Source organism: Carettochelys insculpta, chromosome 15 (genome assembly GCF_033958435.1).
Source record: "Carettochelys insculpta isolate YL-2023 chromosome 15, ASM3395843v1, whole genome shotgun sequence".
NCBI lineage: Eukaryota > Metazoa > Chordata > Testudines > Carettochelyidae > Carettochelys > Carettochelys insculpta.
Genome location: NC_134151.1, coordinates 14,304,349 through 14,322,974, shown reverse-complemented (window position 1 = coordinate 14,322,974; position 18,626 = coordinate 14,304,349). Strand labels below are relative to the sequence as shown.

General features: G+C 40.8%; 1 protein-coding gene across 1 annotated transcript in view; it reads right to left on the bottom strand.

Annotated features, from left to right (window-relative positions):
- Positions 1-17,058, bottom strand: part of GABRA6 (gamma-aminobutyric acid type A receptor subunit alpha6) — a 30,167-nt gene extending 13,109 nt beyond the window's left edge. The window contains exons 1-7 of the mRNA XM_075009403.1: positions 16,977-17,058; positions 16,388-16,455; positions 13,825-14,045; positions 13,657-13,739; positions 11,672-11,815; positions 11,083-11,235; positions 2,914-3,161 (exon numbers count right to left, since the gene is read on the bottom strand). Coding sequence (XP_074865504.1) covers positions 2,914-3,161; positions 11,083-11,235; positions 11,672-11,815; positions 13,657-13,739; positions 13,825-14,045; positions 16,388-16,390 — 852 coding nt within the window. The 5' untranslated portion in view covers positions 16,391-16,455; positions 16,977-17,058. The remainder of the gene's footprint in view (positions 1-2,913; positions 3,162-11,082; positions 11,236-11,671; positions 11,816-13,656; positions 13,740-13,824; positions 14,046-16,387; positions 16,456-16,976) is intronic.
- Between the last annotated feature and the right edge of the window lie 1,568 nt (positions 17,059-18,626).

Genomic DNA, 18,626 nt, shown 5'->3' with positions numbered 1-18,626 from the left:
GCATATCGAAGTTCCCGTGGCTGTACGGCATGCCAGCACTTTGAAGTCTGACACTCTGAAGTTGCCGTGGGGGAGAATTAGCCAAATGAACTGCTGTGTATTCATTGCTCCATTCATTAGTAATCTCCCATTCCCCTGATTACCATGCCCCCTTCAAAGACGTAGCCCTAGATTAACTTTATGAAAATTTATTTTCAGTTTTCATCAAAATTCAAAATCCACTTTTTCATTATCCATTACTGCAGACTTCTGCAACTGTATTATACATAGCTGGCTTTTCTCAAGTCAGTCTTACTTGAGGGAGGTTTTTTTGGGAGGTGAGGGTGGGGGGATTCTTTAACCTTTTTATTTCAATGGAGAAGCAGCAGCAGGCTGCTCAGCTACACCTTTGTTATGTATCCTGCTACTCATTAATTGGTTTTGGGTACACCTAAACTACTAGGTTATGTCTAGACTATAGAGATCTGCCAACAGATGTTACTGTCAGAAGATATCTTCCTACAAAACTTCTGTTGACAGATCATGGCCACACACGAAAGTGGACTGAAAAAGTGATTCACTCTGTTGCCTGAGTGGCTGGACTGCTTGGCCACTCTCGGGACAGAATGGCCAACCAGAAGCACAGAAGACTGGGCTGCTCGGTGACCCAGAAGCCCTGTCTGTCAACAGAGGGTCCCCTAGAGCATCCACACTAGCTTTTTTGTCATCAGATTCTGTCAAGAAAGGTGTCCTGCCTTGTGGTGGAGAGGCAGAAGTCTGTCGACAAAAGTGCTGAGTTCTGTCAATTTACTGTCCACAGAATGCATTTTTAGTGTGGACACGTCACAAGTTTTGTCAACAAAACTTTCTTGTGTAGATGTGGCTTTTTGGTTTTAGTTTTACAGTAAACCCTCAATTTAATGGACTAACTGGGGAAAGGGTGTCTGTTAATGCCGAAAGGCCATGATTTCTGAATGGTTATACTGTATGATGATGGTCTGACCTTCCCAGCCCATCACTCACTCCTGTCGTCTACCCCTCCCCCAACTCTTCCCTTTCCCATTCCTGCCCTATTCTTCCCTCACACCTGCATTTCCCTCACCCTATTACCAGGAGAGGAGCTGAATACTAGCCTGGATCCTTCTACAGCTCCTGCAGTTCTCAGAGCTGTAGGTCCTCCAGTCCCTGGCTCTGAGCTGCCTGTGTGAAGGTCACCCACAGCCTGCCAGCAGGCAGCAGCCTCTGACATCATGGCTGCTGCTCAGCATCATTGCAGGAGGTGGTAGCCAAGTGCTGATATGCTCTACGCACACGGGGCCAGGGGAGGAGAGCTCCTGCACCCCACCACAGCCCCCCTGGCTCCTCTGGCCCCAGTCACTGTGGTGGCCCCTCCAGCCCCAGCAGCGCCAGCTGCTCTGGCAGCTCCTCCAGCCCCAGAGGCGGCTATGGTGAGTCTCTGGCATTTATCTTGTGGGGGGCAGGGTCTAGCAGACAGTATCCGTTATTTCCGAAGTCCATTATGGCGAGGTCCCTTAAATTGAGGGTTTAGATATATTCAGATAGAATTGTTTTCACTAGAAAGTTTGATATTTGAAATGGAGAAGAAGGATGGCTTCCTGGTTAAGGCAGTGGGGGCTGGTACTGAAGGGAGGTGGGTTCAATTGTGCTACCAACTTTCTGTGAGACTCTGGATGAGTCCCTTAACAGCTCTCTGCCTTGGTTCTCTATCTATACATGGAGGTGATGATGATAATATCAACTTATCTTGCATTAGTGTTGTGCATATAAATAAACTGAAGTTGGTGATAGTGGGTCCTGCATAGTTACTTAGGGAGACTGGGTAATGAAAATACCTAAAACCAATTTTTAATCATTTAACGTACCCTGCCTTTGATAAGAGAAAGCATTTCTCTCTACCTCAAGTTCTGAATTTCTCTCTCTTCCTCAACCACTGTATATCTGTATCTTTCTCAAAGCTTCTACCTACACAGCTCTTTGGGCAATTAACAGATGCCAACAGAGCCAGCCCAGCAGGACCTGTTTAGTAGGTGGGGCCAGAGGTGACATGCTGACAAGGAGGCCCAGTGGATCCAAGTGACCAGTAGATGCTATAGTCAATATGACTATAATAACAATAGACCAGTAGATGCTATAGTAGATGTTATAGTCAATTGGAGCACAGAGCCCTAAAGGCCTGGGGCTCAAGGCAACTGCCTTGCTCAGCTTGCCCTAAGGCTGGGCCTGGATGCCAAGGTTATGTAAAAGCTAATTCTCTTCTCTCATTTGAACCACTTATTTTATATATATATTACAGTAACCATCTAACCAATGCACTCTCTCTTTCTTTTGAACAGTGTACTGCGAATTCTGCTATCTTACTAAAATATAATCCAAATATGTATGATTATTTGCCTGAATCACAGTACATAAAACATTTGGTTAAAGAAAGCACTGGTGTATAGCACTCTGTTATTTTTCCATAACTATTTTGGTTTATACAAATCAGAACAATTGAAGAAAAAATATCTCCCCTTACTGTGAACAACTGAAGCTGAACAACTTCCACTTTCCGATGTTAGAGCAATAACTTGAATTGATGTGACTATTATGTAATCTATTTGGCCGCATCTAGACTAGTAAGTCCTTTCGGAAAGCCAGGCCCTCTTCTGAAAGAACAAGTGGAGCATCCACACACAAAATGCTCTCTTTCAAATTCCTTTCAAAAGAACAATCGGATCCTTTCGATCGCATTTTGTGTGTGGACGCACTCTTTTGAAAGAAGTTCTTCCAGAAGATCATCTTTCGAAAGATCACTGTAATGTAGACTCTGCCTTCCAAACTAAGATCACTTGAATATTGTTCAATTGTTCTGCATTCACTACTTTGTCCGTCTCTTTCTATATCATGCTTATTATTAGAAAAATGAGCAATTACCGAAACAATCTCGTCCTCTGCTGGTACACTTGCTGCTGCTAGTGCTGCTGCCCGGGCTGCCTTCCTCATTGCTCTCTGTGTCTGAAGATTGGTAAAGTAGTTGACAGCTGCAAACTCGATAAGTGCAGAGAAGACGAAGGCAAAGCATACAGCTATGAACCAATCCATGGCAGTAGCGTAAGATACCTTGGGCAAAGAGTGGCGTGCACTGATGCTTAAAGTGGTCATGGTGAGAACTGTAGTAATCCCTTTAAAATAACCATGAAAATTCAGATATTAGGATTTTGCTTATAGCCATATTGTTTACAAACAATTATAAATATATAGATTACACACTTTGTTACTTGACTATTATGCTACCTGTCAGCTGACCACAAGGTACTCCATGTGCTTCAAATACTTTATATATCTAATCATAGTGAATAAGCCACATGACACCCTATGCTGTATTTTAAAATGATGCACCAAAGTGAAGTTAAGCTACCTACCTAATGAGCAGGGATTTTTTTCTGTTCATGGATGTAACAGTATGTCTGAAAACATGATTTTCTGGAGCAGGTTTTTCATGGAGCATGATTTTCATGATTTACCTGAATCACAGTACTTATAGCATTACTTAATGGAATGGCCTGGGCCTTACTTGTCTATATGCAGAATATGCAGCTCTGGTCGGCACCCAAATCTGAGGCACCACTGATTCTCAAATGTCCACCCACTTGCCTCTGCCTATCCAAGTTGTGTGACTCTGCTTCCTTTGGAGAGGAAGTTAACTTAAAAGCAAAAAAACAAAAACCAACCAACCAACCACCTGCCAGTCTTATTAGCAGCTCAATGAAGGAGCCATTCAAGTGGCAATAAAGCCATTTAGCAGGCATTTGCAAACCTCAGCTATATATTGACAGTTTCTGAATGTACTATGTTAGTTGATAGGACCTTAGTTTAAAATATGCTTTAAAATATTTCATTAGTGTTGCTGAAGATTATAAAATCACAACTCTAAAAATTCATCAACCCCTACCTGCTGGCTGCCTGGGCATAGGTGCACCAGTTTAATAGTGTTACATAGAGCCCCAAAATCCTAAGGATGCCCCTGGGAATGGCATGAGGACCACACCTGGCAATTCCCATATAAGCAGGGAACTGCTCAGATTTTAAAACTCCTTATCTTATCTTTATCTTATCTTAGTTTGCGTTACTGAGCACCGTCTAGTGCAGTAATCTCAGTTAAAATATTGTACTTAATAATATTTAATTTCAGCATCCTTTCACTCCCTCTTTGGGGTTACATTGGAGGGACATTACATGTCATACAGAATGGTTATTGAACTCATGGGAGTTCTGCATGAAGACCAGTGGCAGAATAGGTCTCTGAGAATTTTGGGGTAAGAACAAGAAGTGTCCAAGGAATAGTCTCATATGCAGCATTTTTAATTCTTTGGGAAAACATTGCTTAATTTGATTAAAGTGTTTGTACAATTTACTAAGATATTTTATATGTTTATAGGTCTCCCCCTCCCTAACCCAGTTTGCATACTCCTGGAAATAAGTAGGTATGGAAAATCCCCATAACCTTTGAGGTCCACATTTGTTCTAACAGAACAAATCTAAACTCTTGCCCCACATTACACTTTTCACGTCTTATGAAAGACATATGGCTTATTAACCTTTTAGTCATTCTTCCTATTTCAGGTGAGAATAGGGTGATCACTCAGGTTGAATCTACACTAGCCAGTTCTTTTGAAAAAAACGGGCCTTCTCCAAAAGAAGTCACAGAGCATCTACACACAAAACGCATTCTTTCGATATTAAGTGGGAAGAATGCAGCACTTTTTCCGGCGGCCCTCTTCCTCTCCCAGATGAGGAAGTGCACCTTTTTTCAAAAGATTCTTTCAGAAAAAAAGTGTGTGGCTATGACTACACGACTGAGATCTTTCAAAAGAAGCTCTTCCAGAAGATCTCTTTTGAAAAAGTGTGCTCACACAAAAGAGAGGATCGAAAGGGTGATCTGCTCTTTTGAAAGAGAGTATCCACACAGCCCCAACTCTGTTGAAAGAACAGGCTAGGGATTGAAAAATCAAGCCCCATGAGGATTGCTCTTTCAAAAAAAGGGGCTTGTGGAGCATATACACGTTTTCTTTCGAAAGAAACTTTTGAAAGGGGGTGCTGTCCCTGAAATGGGAAAGGAAGATTGATTTGGAAGGGAGTGCCTCATTCTTTTAATTTACTTTCAAAAGAACACTTTTTTGTGTGTGGACACTTCACTGGATCTTTTAAAAGAGCTCCTTCTTTCGAAAAATCTTTCAAAAGAACTTGCTAGGGTAGACACAGCCTACATGTGCCTCAGGAGCCCTTTTTTCAAAAAAGCAGTCCCCATGACACCAGCTTTTTCGATCCCTGGCCCATTCTCACTAAAGAGTGGGGTCTGTGTGGACACTCTCTACCAAAAGAGAGGATTGATCCACTTTTGTGTGGCCGTTTCTACACATGACACTTTTTTCCAAAAGTGGCATGTGAATAAATGGCCCAAAAATGCTAATGAGGCACAGATGTAAATTTCTGGTGCCTCATTAGCATACAGTCACATGATCTGGAGTTCAGAAGGAGCTCTTCCAGACTCCAAAACAGCATGTAGAGGCATGGGCCCCTGGGGGATCTCCCTGAAGGCAATCCTCCTTCCAGAAGCCCCTTCTTCCTGAAGATTTTCAGGAACAGCCTGTGTGTGGATGTATTCTTTTAAAAAAAGGTTGTGTGGTTTGTTTGTTTTTTGTTTGTTTTTGTTGTTGTTTTTTTTTGGAAGAGATCTTCTGGAAGAACTTCTTTCAAAAAATCACTGTAGTGTAGACGCAGGCTCATTTATTCCCCACAGGTGCCTGACAAAAGAAAGAGATGTCATTGCCTGCAGGCTTCCAAGATCAATGTTCACTCTTTGCTGTTGCAGGTGGATCTAGGGAAAGCATATATTAAAGTAAACAGGTTGCAGAATGATAAAGCAGTCATGTAGCATTTAAAAGACTGCTACATGACTGCTTTCTTGTTTTGATAGAATACAGACTAACACGGCTACCTCTCTGTCAATACTCAGAGCACTACTTCTCTCCTTCCCAGTCATTAAAAAAGGTTGAGTGGGTGGGAAAATAGCAGATGTTGTTATGCTATTTTGTATTGATGTATCGATATCCTATGAGTGATAACGATGCAGTGTCATCTCATACTGATGTAACATCTCACTGCTGCATCTGGACGATGTGATTTGATTACTTTAGCATTTTCTGAAAATCTCAAAAGATGCAGCTTGTTAATAATTTTTACTTGAATACCACTGTTTGAGTGTAGTAATATGATATTAATAATATGCAAATTGAAGATATTTTTAAATATACATCACCCCAAACCTGGCAGATATTTTATCACAAAAGTATGAATAAGCCAGAATCAAAATTCCACATCTTGCATTGATATTTATCTTTGGCATTAGATTTTCAATATTTCTCAGTGAGTTTTAAGGGAGCTCAGTTAGCATAACTGTAAAACATTCATTTTATTTCACTACCTGCATTATAAAATTTTGCTTTCAGAATCTTTCCACATCTGAGATTTTAACGAATGTGATATCTCAAAGGTCAAATTCTGACTCCCATCATGACACAAAAAACAAAGAGAAAGATTATGGCTACAGTAACACTAGCAAGTTTTGCTGACAAAACCCTGGTTTTGTCAACAAAACTTGTGGAGCGTGCACACACAAAATGTGTTTTGTTGACAGTTTATTGACAAAACTCAGCACTTTTGCCAGTGAGGCATAATGCTGCTGTCGACAGATTCTCTTGACAAAAAAGCTGTGTAGATGCTGGGGGGAGTCCTTCTTTCGCCAGACAGGGCATCCAGAACAATGGACAGCCCTGTCTGCTATGCTTCCGGGTGCCTGTTTTGTCCAGAGACCAGCTGGGGAATACAGCTGCTCTGTTGACAGAGTGGAGTGCTCTTCCATTCCGCTTTTAGTGTGTGGCTGCACTCTGTCAACAGAAGCTTTGTCAGCAAATCTCTTCTGACAGTGACTTCTATTGACAGAGCACTGAAGTGTAACCATCAGCTGTAAGATTTTTCATCCTGAACCTATTAGCAAAATATTCAGATAGAAGGGACTTGTTGGGAGGACTCCAAGGCTATATGAGCCTGGAGGTCTCCCAATAGAAATCTGCTGCTCCAGGAGCATTCTGCAGACATCCTGGTCATCCTCACTCCATGAGGAAGAAAAGATGTCTTGGCAGAGGGAGATCTTCCTGACATTTGGACCAATGTGGAGAAGCAAATGTCAGGAAAGCCTCTCCTGACAGGAGTGTCGGCAGAAGATACTCATCATGCTTTGCACAATTTCTGTATCTTCTGCCAACAATTTTCAGCACTCTAGACACAGCCTGAGACAGAGATGGCAGCTGGATGAAGTGGTGAGACCATGAGCGCAGTGGGTGTGAGCTCAAGGAAAACTTGCATATGACCCTTAGAGAGGCAAACTTAGCTATAAGCCCCAAAAACCTGAAACTTTTATTCCAGTCCTAGCTGGGCATAACATGCATATGGAGAAATGCATTCTGGCAATCCACTGCCCTTTTCAAATACAGAGCAGTACACAGTACTATGCTATGTCTACACAGCAGCATTATTTTGGAATAAGCTATCCTGGAAGAGATTTTCTGGAATAGCTTATTTTGAGATAATACATATATACACAAAATTCATATCAAACTAGCATTCAGCTATTCTATTTTGAAATAATACATATATACACAAAATTCATATCAAAATAGCATTCAGCTATTCTATTTTGAAATCGAGCTTCCATACACAATAGAGCCAATTTCAAAGTAGATCATCTGGAAGCACTATAGCTTATTTCAAAATAGCCCCTATTCCCTGTATGTAAAGCCCCATTCCAAAATATTTATTTCAGAATAGACGCTATTCCTTGTAGAATGTGATTTAAAGAATTTGAAATAAGCCATCCGCTATTTCGAAATTATTTCAAAATAGAGGTTTTGCTGTGTAGACATTCACAAAGTTGTTTTGGAATATCAGCCATTATTCTGAAATAACTTTGCTGTGTAGCTATATACCTCAGCTACATTGACATGAGAGGGTTTTGCAGCAAAACTGGGTATTTGTAGGAAAATCTCACAGAGCGTATGTACATAAAATGTGCTTTGTCGACAGTCTGTAGACAAAACTCAGCACTTCTGCCAGCATCATTATACCTCTCCACATTCAGGTATAATGCCTTTCTCTACAGTTTCCTGTCAACAAAATATCCGTGTAGATGCTCCAGGGCACCTCTGTTGACAGAAAGGGCTTTTGGCTCATGATGCAGCCTTGTTTGCAGAGCTTCCAGTCAGCTGTTCGGTCGAGAGAGGACCAGGCAGTCACTTCCATCAACAGATGCTTCCTGTGTAGCTGTAGCCATAGGCTACAGTTACACTAGCAAGTTTTGCTGACAAAATCATAGTTTTGTTAAAAAAAAAACTGGTGGAATGTCCACACACAAAATGTGGTTTGTCAGCAGTTTGTTGACAAAACTCAGCACTTTTGCCAGCAGTGTTCTGCAGCTCAGCCATGAGGCATAATGCTGCTGTTGACAGATTCAGTTGGCAAAAACGCTGTGTGGACATTCTGAGGGCCTTCTCTTGACAGACAGGCATCCAGAACAATGCACAGCCCTGTCTGCTGTGCTTCCAGGTGCCTGTTTTGTTGAGAGAGCAGCTAGGCAGTCCAGATGCTCTGGCAATATAGCAGAGCGTTCTTGCAGTTGGCTTTTGTGTGTGGCTGCACTCTGTCAACAGAAGTTTTGTCGGTTAATCTCTTCTGACTGATTCCTTTCAACAGTTCGCTGTAATGACACCATAGCCCTACTCTCCCTGAAAGGGTTCTGCCCACCATATTGTTTCTTTCAGGAGTCTTTAGCAAGGAAATGTTTATGGCCCTTCTTCTCCTTCATCTTGGACTCACAGCATTCCTTATAATTTCTGTAAACTATAACTTTGCACCCCTTTTTTGAATGATTCAATCTGTTTACACTATTGTCCCATTTATATAATATTAGAAGTGGTTTTATCAGGCTAGCATTAATCAATCTCCCATCATTAAGTTCTCTTCTCCCTCTTTGTAAACTAATTTGGGGGAATTCAGATGACTTTTCTAGACAAATGTATTTAAATAGTAATTATAAGTGTTTTTCGATTATATGTAGAGTAGGATGTGATGCCTTCCATTTTAAATTTCTAATTTGTCACTGGGCCTGAAATTTTGCTGTAGGCAGCAAGGAACTGAATGTGCAATCATTTGCAGGTGTAACTCTCTGGAGTCAATGGAGTTTTGTCTGAATAAAGACTGCAGGTTCAGGCTTTATTGGGGGTAAATCCTTCAGCCCTTCTGGTACAGTCATTGGACTGAGTGCCATGAGTTTGTGCTCTTTATGTAAGGAGTCAGGCTTGGTATTACTGATTTGCAGCAAAACTGGCAATGGCAGTTGCATTTACTATGTTTTCTAAGAATATTCCTCTGTTGCTAATTCTGTATTTATTCTTCAGTCTGAAAGGGCTTATAAGCGCTGTAATTTCAGATTTTTGTTAACGTTCAAAAACATCAGTCTGAATTCCTATTTACCCAATAGACTGAGCAGTTGCAAGTCACCCATTCAGTCTGTCAGGTAAATAGCATATATTTTACCAAATATCCTGTGCTATGTTTCTGATCATCTGTAAGTATTCCATGAGCTACACAATACTGGGAGTGTTATATTATGATGTCCGATTGTAAACCCACATTTACACTGTACAAACTGCAGTTCAACAGTGGTAAAGCACTCTTTAAGGTCTGTTATATCAACTCATTCTACTACATAATTATATCCTTCAGTCTGCCTGAATGCTTAAGAAAATAAAAATCAATCCCCAAACTTTTGAAACTGGCCTCTAATATTAGATTCCCTTTTATTATCTTTAAGGGTGCCCAATTGCAGTTGGGATTATAAAAACAAACAAGCACACACAACCCTATTGTAAGCTAATAAGAGTTATGTGCACTTGGCACTTTTCAAAATTGGGCCCAAGGTGTCCAGTGGCTCAAATATGCACAAGAATACCTGCATATATATTGGGTATCCAATATTGTAGGCTACTGCAGAAAATGCGACCCTAGACACGGCAGTCTTACTATAAAAAGCAAATACAGGAATTTGGTCTGTACAATGACTATAGGACAGAGCTCCAAAAATTAACAATAATATATCTAGAACTTGAACAATTACATAGGGAAAACCTCATTAAAACTATAGTTTTAGTTTTTCACTGTGAATAGTTTTGATGAGAATTTTCTTTTCAGCTCTAATTATACTCTAGTCCTACTCAGTCATTTAGTCAATAGGAGTTTTGTCTTTGATGCTGCTGGGCAGAATACAGGTTCAAAATTAAGAATGCTATAAACAGAAGAAGAGTTTAACTTACAAAATCAAAATCAAATACGAACCAAAACAACAGTGATCAGGGAATAAAATGTACAACTTGATACTCCATCATTATTTCAGGCTATTGGAGAGAAGGCAGCTCAACGTTAAGAAACATCAGCAGAAATGAGTGTTTGTGATGGGATTTTGGTTTGTTTTTTCAGTTTTTAACATAATTTTCATAGATTTTTCCAGTTTAAAACTATAAATTTAATTTTCATTATTTTTACTGGTAAGACTTTATTTGAATCAAAGGATTGGTTTTAACAGAATACAAACAGAGGGAGGATTCAGTTCTCAAATATGAATGGTGGGTCTTTATTCTGAACTTAGTTTTGCTCCCTGGGACCTAAGCTTTTTCTTTCTCTATTAAACACAAGTTCCCATCATACTACAGTAGATGTTCAATACAATGAATGAATTTCATGATAAAAACATGAATACCAGCCACAGTTCTTGCAGGAACTGATTCTTTGTTGATCCAAAACACAACTTGAGAGAGGACTACAGTCATGGTGCATGGAATGTATGTCTGAATGAGATAGTAGCCTATTTTCCTTTGCAGATGAAAATAGAGCAGCTGAAGTGAATATTCACCTGCAACAAACAAGCAATGAAGGGTGATAAATAAATGGAATGATCAAATGAGTTGTTGCAGAGACTTTAACACAGCATACCAAAAACTGTTCTAGCTGGAACAGACTCCTTATTAATCCAGAAAGACACCTGGGAAAGAATGACTGTCATAATGCAGGGAGTATATATCTGTATCATGAAGTATCCCATCTTCCTTTGCAAGTGGAAATAAACTGTCATTATTACGTATTCACCTGTTAGGAGACAACTATATCAGGATTATTTTGCCAAAATATTAAAGAACATTACTGGAGTAAACCTTGGAATGTCTTAAATTAACATGCCATGTTTTGAGGGAAGCAGTGACATATCATGAGCCTCCTACCATATGCCGAAGTTTAACTGATCAGTAGAAGCTAAAGTGAATCAATGGAGATAAAGATAAAAGGTGAATCAGTTATTAGTTTATATATATATATATATATATATCACTTTGCTACTAAAAAGCAATGCTCCTAAAAATTGTATTAGACTTGCTCACCTATGAACAATATGTGGAAAATCAGCCTTTTGCAGGAAACAAATGGAATCTTTTCAGAGATTTTAGTAATGGAGGAAAATGAGAGCAATTTAGTTCATTTCCAGCGAGCATCTCATAATGTGTCAGTTCTGCAAGAGAGCATGTCTTACCTGTGTTAGATTTAATTGTTTCACTAGATACTGTTTGTCCTATAAGATCATACTGGAGGAGACTGGAAGACTCTTGTGGTACTTCTACTGAATGCAAAGGTCCCTTTTTCCATGTGTAAATGATTTCACTTTTTGGATAGGCATCTGAGGTATCATGAAGGAAAGAATCAATAGATTAATTATATTACAGTAGTGTTCAAAGGACATGGTTCCACTGTGGTAGATGCTATATAAACAAGGAGACATGGTCCTTACCATTACACACACTTTCTAATCTAATTAAAATTACATTCAGTTTGTGGGCACAACAAAAAGGAGAGGGGACAGGAAGGATGAGGTTAACAGTAATAATAGCTTCTTCTTCTCAAACTTCTACTTCTATGCTATCTCCCTACAGCTACACAGGCCCATTTTCTCCCATTAGCAACATAGGAAGGGCAGAAGGGTGATAGTGCCCAGGTTGAGAACTCATGATGCAGACTAACCATAACCCTCAGCTTGATGGTTTAAATTACTCTAATAATTCAAATTCTAATTTTAAAATTTTCCTATCAGCACATAATGCTTTGTGTTCCCTACATATTTGTAATGGGCACCTTGTAAAAAGAAAAGGTGTCCCTGAGTGTATAGCCTTTGTCTTTATTTTCTGCCTTTGCTATATAGACTACAACAACCACTTATCTAGCTAACATTAAAAGGCCTTATTAAAAAACATAAGTTATCATTAATACTTCATGGGATCATGGATCCCCCACTTCTCTCAGGATAACCTCTTAATGTGGTGTATCTGCCACGTGCAGGTCCCTGAGAGTTACTACACTGACTTTGCTATTGCCCACGGTGGAAGGGTGGTTTCCTTCAGCTGAGTGTAGAAAGTCTGTGGATTGCAAGTGATCATTTCAGCATATTTCTTCATTCAAAATATACCAATTTCTGTAATAAGTGAGGGCATCTAATGATAACATTTCTTGGCTACGTCTACACGTACATGCTACATCGAAATAGCTTATTTCGATGTAGCGACATCGAAGAATAACGTCTACATGTCCTCCAGGGCTGGCAAAGTCGACGTTCAACTTTGACGTTGGGCAGCACCACATCGAAATAGGCGCTGCGAAGGAACGTCTACACGCCAAAGTAGCACACATCGAAATAAGGGTGCCAGGAACAGCTGCAGACAGGGTCACAGGGTGGACTCAACAGCAAGCCGCTCCCTTAAAGGGCCCCTCCCAGACACAGTTGCACTAAACAACACAAGATCCACAGAGCTGACAACTGGTTGCAGACCCTGTGCATGCAGCATGGATCCCCAGCTGCAGCAGCAGCAGCCAGAAGCCCTGGGCTAAGGGCTGCTGCACACGGTGACCATAGAGCCCTGCAGGGGCTGGAGAGAGAGCGTCTCTCAACCCCTCAGCTGATGGCCGCCATGGCGGACCCCGCTATTTCAATGTTGCGGGACGCGGATCGTCTACAAGTGCCCTACTTTGACGTTCAACTTCGAAGTAGGGTGCTATTCCCATCCCCTCATGGGGTTAGCGACTTCGACGTCTCGCCACCTAACATCGATTTCAACTTTGAAATAGCACCCAACACATGTAGCCGTGACGGGCGCTATTTCGAAGTTGGCGCTGCTACTTCGAAGTAGCATGCACGTGTAGACGCGGCCCTTCACTGCTAAAACAACAGATTTGTTTAAAAGGTGCTACTATAGACTCAATTGGAATAGCAAAAAGCAAAACAAACTATAGCCATGAGGTTGCAATGAGATCCACTAGCTTGGATACCTCTGTCTATGCAAAGCCCTGGTCCTAGTGGTGTGCATGAATAGATTCCGATATTGGGATGTGAGCCTATGTTAATTAACTCCTATTAAGGACTGCCTTAAGACTCCATTTACAAAGTACTTAAAGTCACTAACAGGCCATACATCCTGTTGTTCAAATATGAATGTATATTAAAAAATCTGAAATTTTTACAAAACTTACAGCTCCCAAACTTCAGTGGACAAGCATGCCCATCCATGGGGAAGTTTATCAGCCTCATGGGACAATCAGCGTTAATGGTCAGTCTAAAACACAATAAAATAAATTGCACTCAGTTCCTTCATTATCTAAAGAAAAAAAATAATAGGAAACCGTAGAGCAGGATTTTACCTCATTGTATAGAGAATAGTTCCATTCTGCATAATTCTGAAAAGTTTGTTAGGAGTTGTCATATTATGAGCAACTGACTTCTTTCCATTTCGGAAAAAGGTGTCTGGTGTCCAGATTTTACTGACCATTAAATTGTTCAATCTAAGAATTTCAGTTGGACCACCAAACTTCAACCTCTCATCAGTCCATGTCTGACGAAAGAAAACATCCATTGTGTATTCCTATAGGAAAATAAAACAAGCAGAGTTCATGGCTAACAGGACTGATCTACTATAACTCAGTGGAGGAACTAGCACCCATGATAACTACCTTTCATTCACCATGGCTCAATCATTTTAATCCTATTATCATTAAGTAGTTACTAAAAAAAAGAAGCCAGTCTATGAGAAAAACACCTTATTTTTGTATTATTTTAATGAACAGCTGCAAATTTGCAAATTAAACATTGAACAGATAATTTGATGTGAATACAAAGAAAGTTCTCTTTGTTCTCACAAAACTTAATTTAATTCAAATGATAGCAGTTGTAAGGAAACACAAATGTCTAATTTTATATGCTTTGTAACAGCTTAAAGAAACTTTCAGTACTTAGTGACAGTTAACAAAAAGATGCCTTCAATATTTCTTATGCAGTTTATCTTGCAGATTTGCTACAAAGTCTTATACATATTCATTGTAGTGTGATTACACAGCATGTGTCAAGTTAGTTTATAGTACTATTGCAAATTGATGTTTGCAAAACCTTTTTTTCTAATTTCACGTCTCAACTTTTCAGATAGGGGTATGTAAAGTTAGTTGCCCAAATTCAGCGCTGAAATAAATTATTCAGGAGCCCAAATATAGACATCTAACCTAACCAGCCACGTTATAAAATATACAGCTACTATGACACAATATTCACAAACTAAAGACTGAAACATAGCTGGAAAGTGAACACCATTTCTAGAATGAAGATCTGTTTTGTGATAATTGGGGATCAGTTTTGATAAACTCTTATTATAGGTTTCTGAGTATGTTGTTGTTAACAAATAACTTTTATAGGAGTCTGTAGCTACTTGTATTCTGGTGCCACACTTCATAGCTTTGCATATTTGACTAAGAAAAGGAAAGGGTTGAGCTCATCAGCCTTCTTAACTATTCATAGCTTTATTTTACTATGGCATGCCTGTTAGTCTGAGTAGTAACACATAGCCGTGTTGTAAATCTCTGAATTAAAAAACTCTGATGCCTCAATCTTCCTAATGCTGTTAATGTATCTTTAACCCATCCATGCTTTCATTTTGTCACAGCTCAGCAAATCAACAATTGCTCTTATAGCTGTAGCTTGTTAAACAATCTTTTTTGCAAGACATTTCTCTCCAGTTTTCCTTGCAAATGATGTAGAAAATGCATGCCAAAACTGCATGGCACAACCAGGGGCAGCGAATTCTATAAGCCTGTGGTGCCCAGGTTCCAGGAATATTCTGAGCCTGGAGCCCAGCTCCACCAAAGTTGGGGGCAGGGTGTCTCCCTCAAGCCCTGCCTGCCACCCCCACATGCTACCCCTGAGCATCCTGGGCGTTCTGAGGAATAAGTGCAGCAGCTCAGGGATCCCCAGGTTATTGGTCAGCCTGCTGTGGGCTTTTTCTTTCCCTACCTTGCTTCTGTTTTTCTTTTCCAAGTTTCACTTCTTTGTGCCTGTAGGCAAGTCACTCAAACCCACCTCTCGATGCTAGGCTTCCTCCTGCCTGTCTCCACTTTGTGGCGAGAAACTTGGGCTGTTTTCTATTGCTTCACTGCAAACAGCTTCACTGTTTCCCCTCCTCCCTCCACCCACTAACCCAGCTTCTGAGGTCGCTGTGTGCAGTGCAGCCTCCTGTTCCCCCATGGCCAGCACTCCACAGCATGACTTCTCACTGCCCCTTCTGCATTTGAGCAGCTGTCCTTTCAGGGTTTCTCCTGGGGTGCAGTGATATGTGTAGTGACAGTGGTGCAGGGTGAGTGTGCTGCCAGGGGGCACCAGGAGAGTCCTCTTCTCTGGTCCCAGCCCCACCCCAGAACCCTCACCCCCAGCCAGAGCCTTTATCCCCCTATATCCCAACCATTTACTCTAGTCCCAAGTCCCCTACCACACCCCTCAGTCCTCACCCCCTCTTGCCACTGTGCAACATAGGGAAACTTAAATACTTACTGCTTCTAGTACATTTTTGTATCACTTTACTGACTTACAAGGCAAGAGGCGGGTGGTGGGGGAGATACTAGCACCTGGTCTGGGCACCACCAAAAATTATTCAAACCTGCTGTCCCTGAACAAAACTGTGGAACTAGCTATCTTGAACGCAACAGTAAAATGCTCTGCTCAGTCCCTCAGAGACACAGATTGTCAAAAAGATTAAGCCTTGTAATCTGCTCTAATGACAGTCCACTCAGATGCCACTGTAATGAATCCTGAAAAACAAGACCAGAGCCAGGGACATGTGAAGCTCCTGTGCTGGAAAGATCCCACTGTTTGTGTGGCATTAATGTCAGAAATGGAACTGCTACTTATTACATCCTAATGTGCGTATTTCATAATGGGTCTTACCATTTCCACATCTGACACAGGACCGAAGCTGGTCACGTAGATATCTGTTTTGACTTCTGTGACAGCACCTAGAGAACATTTAAAAAAGCTCAGAGCACTGCAGGGTTGGAAGGAATGAGATGTATGCTATTGAGAAGATTTCACTCAACAATCTGCACACCTATGCAGCAACTTGTCAACGGCATAAGCATGTACCCAAGGCACAGCAAAGATGCCATGTAGGAACTTCTAGTGCATAGCAAAACAAACTGGGTGCAGGGAACAAGCAATTGTCACTTTGATCTTTTGGATTTTTAATGTTTTATGTAAATCAAAGGTAACTGTTTTTCCTGTAAACAACTCCATTATGAAGAGGCCACATTTAGATGCTAACTTTCTGCAAACCGTGCTACATGTGTTTCAAAGAGACACATCTATATTCAAGTGTATGGGGAAAAACTCCTTCCACTTGTGTGACTTTCCATAGGAGAAGGGATTAGAAATGCAGGGCATGGAGTTGTTTCCTCTCTAGGATTGATTTACTTTTCAACAACATACAAAACACAAGGGGAGTGGAGAGCTACCGTTAAGCATACTGAGTCTTCTCTACCTCCAAATCCAGGTCGGAGTCTATTGTCGTATCCATCCAACAACTTGTCCAGAATTCGGGTAATATTTTCAGAGTACAGGTTCCCTTCCTCAGTCTGGCTCCCCAGCACCTTGTCTATACTGCAATTAACACACCAACAATGCCATCATCCAGCCAGGACTTTCTCGTCCATGCAAAGTCAAAAGTTGCCTTTCTTTTGCCAAGACCATCAGAGAAATGCAGAATGAAACATACACCCCACACACATCCTTCTACCCAGGTGACTTTACTCCATGAAGGGAAGATGGGCTGTTAGGTCTTGTTTATCTTGAGTACTGTTGAAGAATTTACTCACCAGATAGTGATCCATATCCAAGAAATCAACAAAGCCATCCTTCAGCACTGTGGACAGGGTTCCCAGATATCCTTCTGCCTAGTCAACTGGAGCGAATATCACAGCTCATCTTTTCCTCTCACCCCTGGTAATTCCCACTGGTTTATGATGTAAATGTGCAGTTGTGCAGATGGTGTTGTTTGTTTTTCCTCCTTTTCTGGTTCCTCTTCTCCCCTCCCTCCTTTCACAGAGTGTGTGTATGCATGCGGTTTGACTTCTGCACTGTGGTTCTGCCTTTTCTGACTGTTGCAGTGGAGGAATTAGAGTTGGAAGAGACGATGCACAGTCAGAGAGCAGTGACAATAATCGAATAAGGCATTAGGGGAGATTAAAAGGAAGAAATCCACTGCTAGTTTTGGCATGGAATTAGCAGGGACCCGTTAGGAAATCTGGAAAAGCACTGGCATCTTGCTGACAGAGATTATGTTAGAAATGGCCTCAGCTTTTATTATTTTTGTGGTTCACAGAGAGATTATTCTGCAGCTTCTGCATCATTAGAACTTATAAAAATCTAGGTTTCCCAGTAGGCTGTTTTCTGACTTTTCCCAACAGATTTAAGGCAACAAGGCATTTAGCCTGCTGTAAGGTTTCTTGAACCTCTGGTAAGAAGTGTACATTCGCTCACTGAAAGCTGGTTTTCTTTCCTAATACGGGGTTTTCCTGGGGAGTTGCACGTAGAACTATTTATTCTCAGTTTAAACCTGAGCAATATAGGACATGCCAGGATGGTGCTATCCACTTTTAAATGCAGGGGTTTAGTGTAGTGCTGCTAATGTAGTAATGATAGGTACGACTGATTGGAACACTAGGGATCCCATTCTTCAATACTTGTGTTAATAGAGCCTGTTCAAAAGGATAGTAAGATCAGAGCTTTGCATGTCTATCAGTGATATTATTACTCTTCTAAAGCCACTTGATGTTGCATACATGCATCTTGCTCAGTTACATACAAAACATACATAACTAGCATACCTGCATAATGAGCATACAAAACATACATAACTAGCTGTATTCTCTCCTAACAGTAATAGGCAGAGAAAACAAGTCACAGGATCAAAGCAAACTAACTGTTATTTTTTTGCTTAAAAGGCATTTCCTTCCCTGTGGCTGCAAGCAAATATATTTAAGTTCCCATTTGACAGTGTGATTCTATGAGTCTGGTGGCAATGAATGTCCATGTCACAACAGAGATCTTTATTTTACTGGATGTAGTACAACAGGTGGTTTGTTTATTAGGTGTCTCCCTGTCCCAAAGTTTAAGGTTCAACAAAACAGAT